General features: G+C 58.8%; 1 protein-coding gene across 1 annotated transcript in view; it reads right to left on the reverse strand.

Moving 5' to 3' along the window:
* Nucleotides 1-869, reverse strand: part of CDCP2 (CUB domain containing protein 2) — a 16,367-nt gene that overhangs the window by 331 nt on the left and 15,167 nt on the right. Inside the window, exon 5 of the mRNA XM_023752829.1 lies at nucleotides 202-534. Within this exon, the coding sequence (XP_023608597.1) occupies nucleotides 211-534 (324 nt within the window). The 3' untranslated portion in view covers nucleotides 202-210. The remainder of the gene's footprint in view (nucleotides 1-201; nucleotides 535-869) is intronic.

Here is an 869-nt window from a genome sequence, read left to right on the forward strand (position 1 = left end):
AACTCTTAGCCATTCAGGCTCTTCTCTGAGCCTCCTGCCAGCCTGTGAGGTAAGCATGGCAGAGTGGGGGTCCTTAGGAGGCTCAGGCTCAGAGAGGGACTGTGACTTGCCCATGGTCACCAACAAGTCGTGAAGCCCGGTCCCGCCCCTGTTGTAGGGTTCCCAAGCTGCCCCGGGGGAGGGCAGGTGCCAGGCCCCTACCTGGCCTGCTCACAGCAGCATCAGGACCACGATGGCCATGACCATGAGGACTCCGGCCAGGATGCAAAGGCCCAGGAAGACAATGTCACTGGTGTCCTGGGCCACCAGGGCCACAGGGCTCTCCGGCTCCTCCGCCTCGTCGCTGGGTGGTGCTTCCTGCAGGTGCTCAGCCGTGGCAGCGTAGGGCCCAAGCCAGTCGGAGCCGGACAGCAGGTGGACAGAAGCCTCCTTGCGCCGGGGCTCACAGAGGACCTCATACTGGTGGATGTCCTGCCCACTGGCCGAGAAGTCGATGTACAGTGTGCTGACGATCACTGAGGTGTTGTTCCTTCTCTGTGTGGGTCACAGGGGTCACTCACACCTGAAGGGGCCCAGAACTAACCCTGTCCCCCTAGACATGTGGGGACTCAGTACCAAGGGGGCAGAACCCAGGAGCCCAGGCTCTGTCCCAGCTTGGTCACTGACTCCCTTCCCCCGCTGTAGAAGTTCACTATGAGGGTGCCTGGAAGGACAGTATCAGATTGGATGGGCCAATATTTGCTTTGGCTTCAAAGAGGCAGGTCTGTGACAGATAGTGACAGTAATCACGGGGACATCCGCCAAGTTCTAGGCTTTGTATCTTCAGGGCATTTAATGCTCACAACCCTCTTTTATTAGTACCATGAACA

Source organism: Myotis lucifugus, unplaced genomic scaffold, assembly GCF_000147115.1.
Source record: "Myotis lucifugus unplaced genomic scaffold, Myoluc2.0 scaffold_37, whole genome shotgun sequence".
Lineage (NCBI taxonomy): Eukaryota > Metazoa > Chordata > Mammalia > Chiroptera > Vespertilionidae > Myotis > Myotis lucifugus.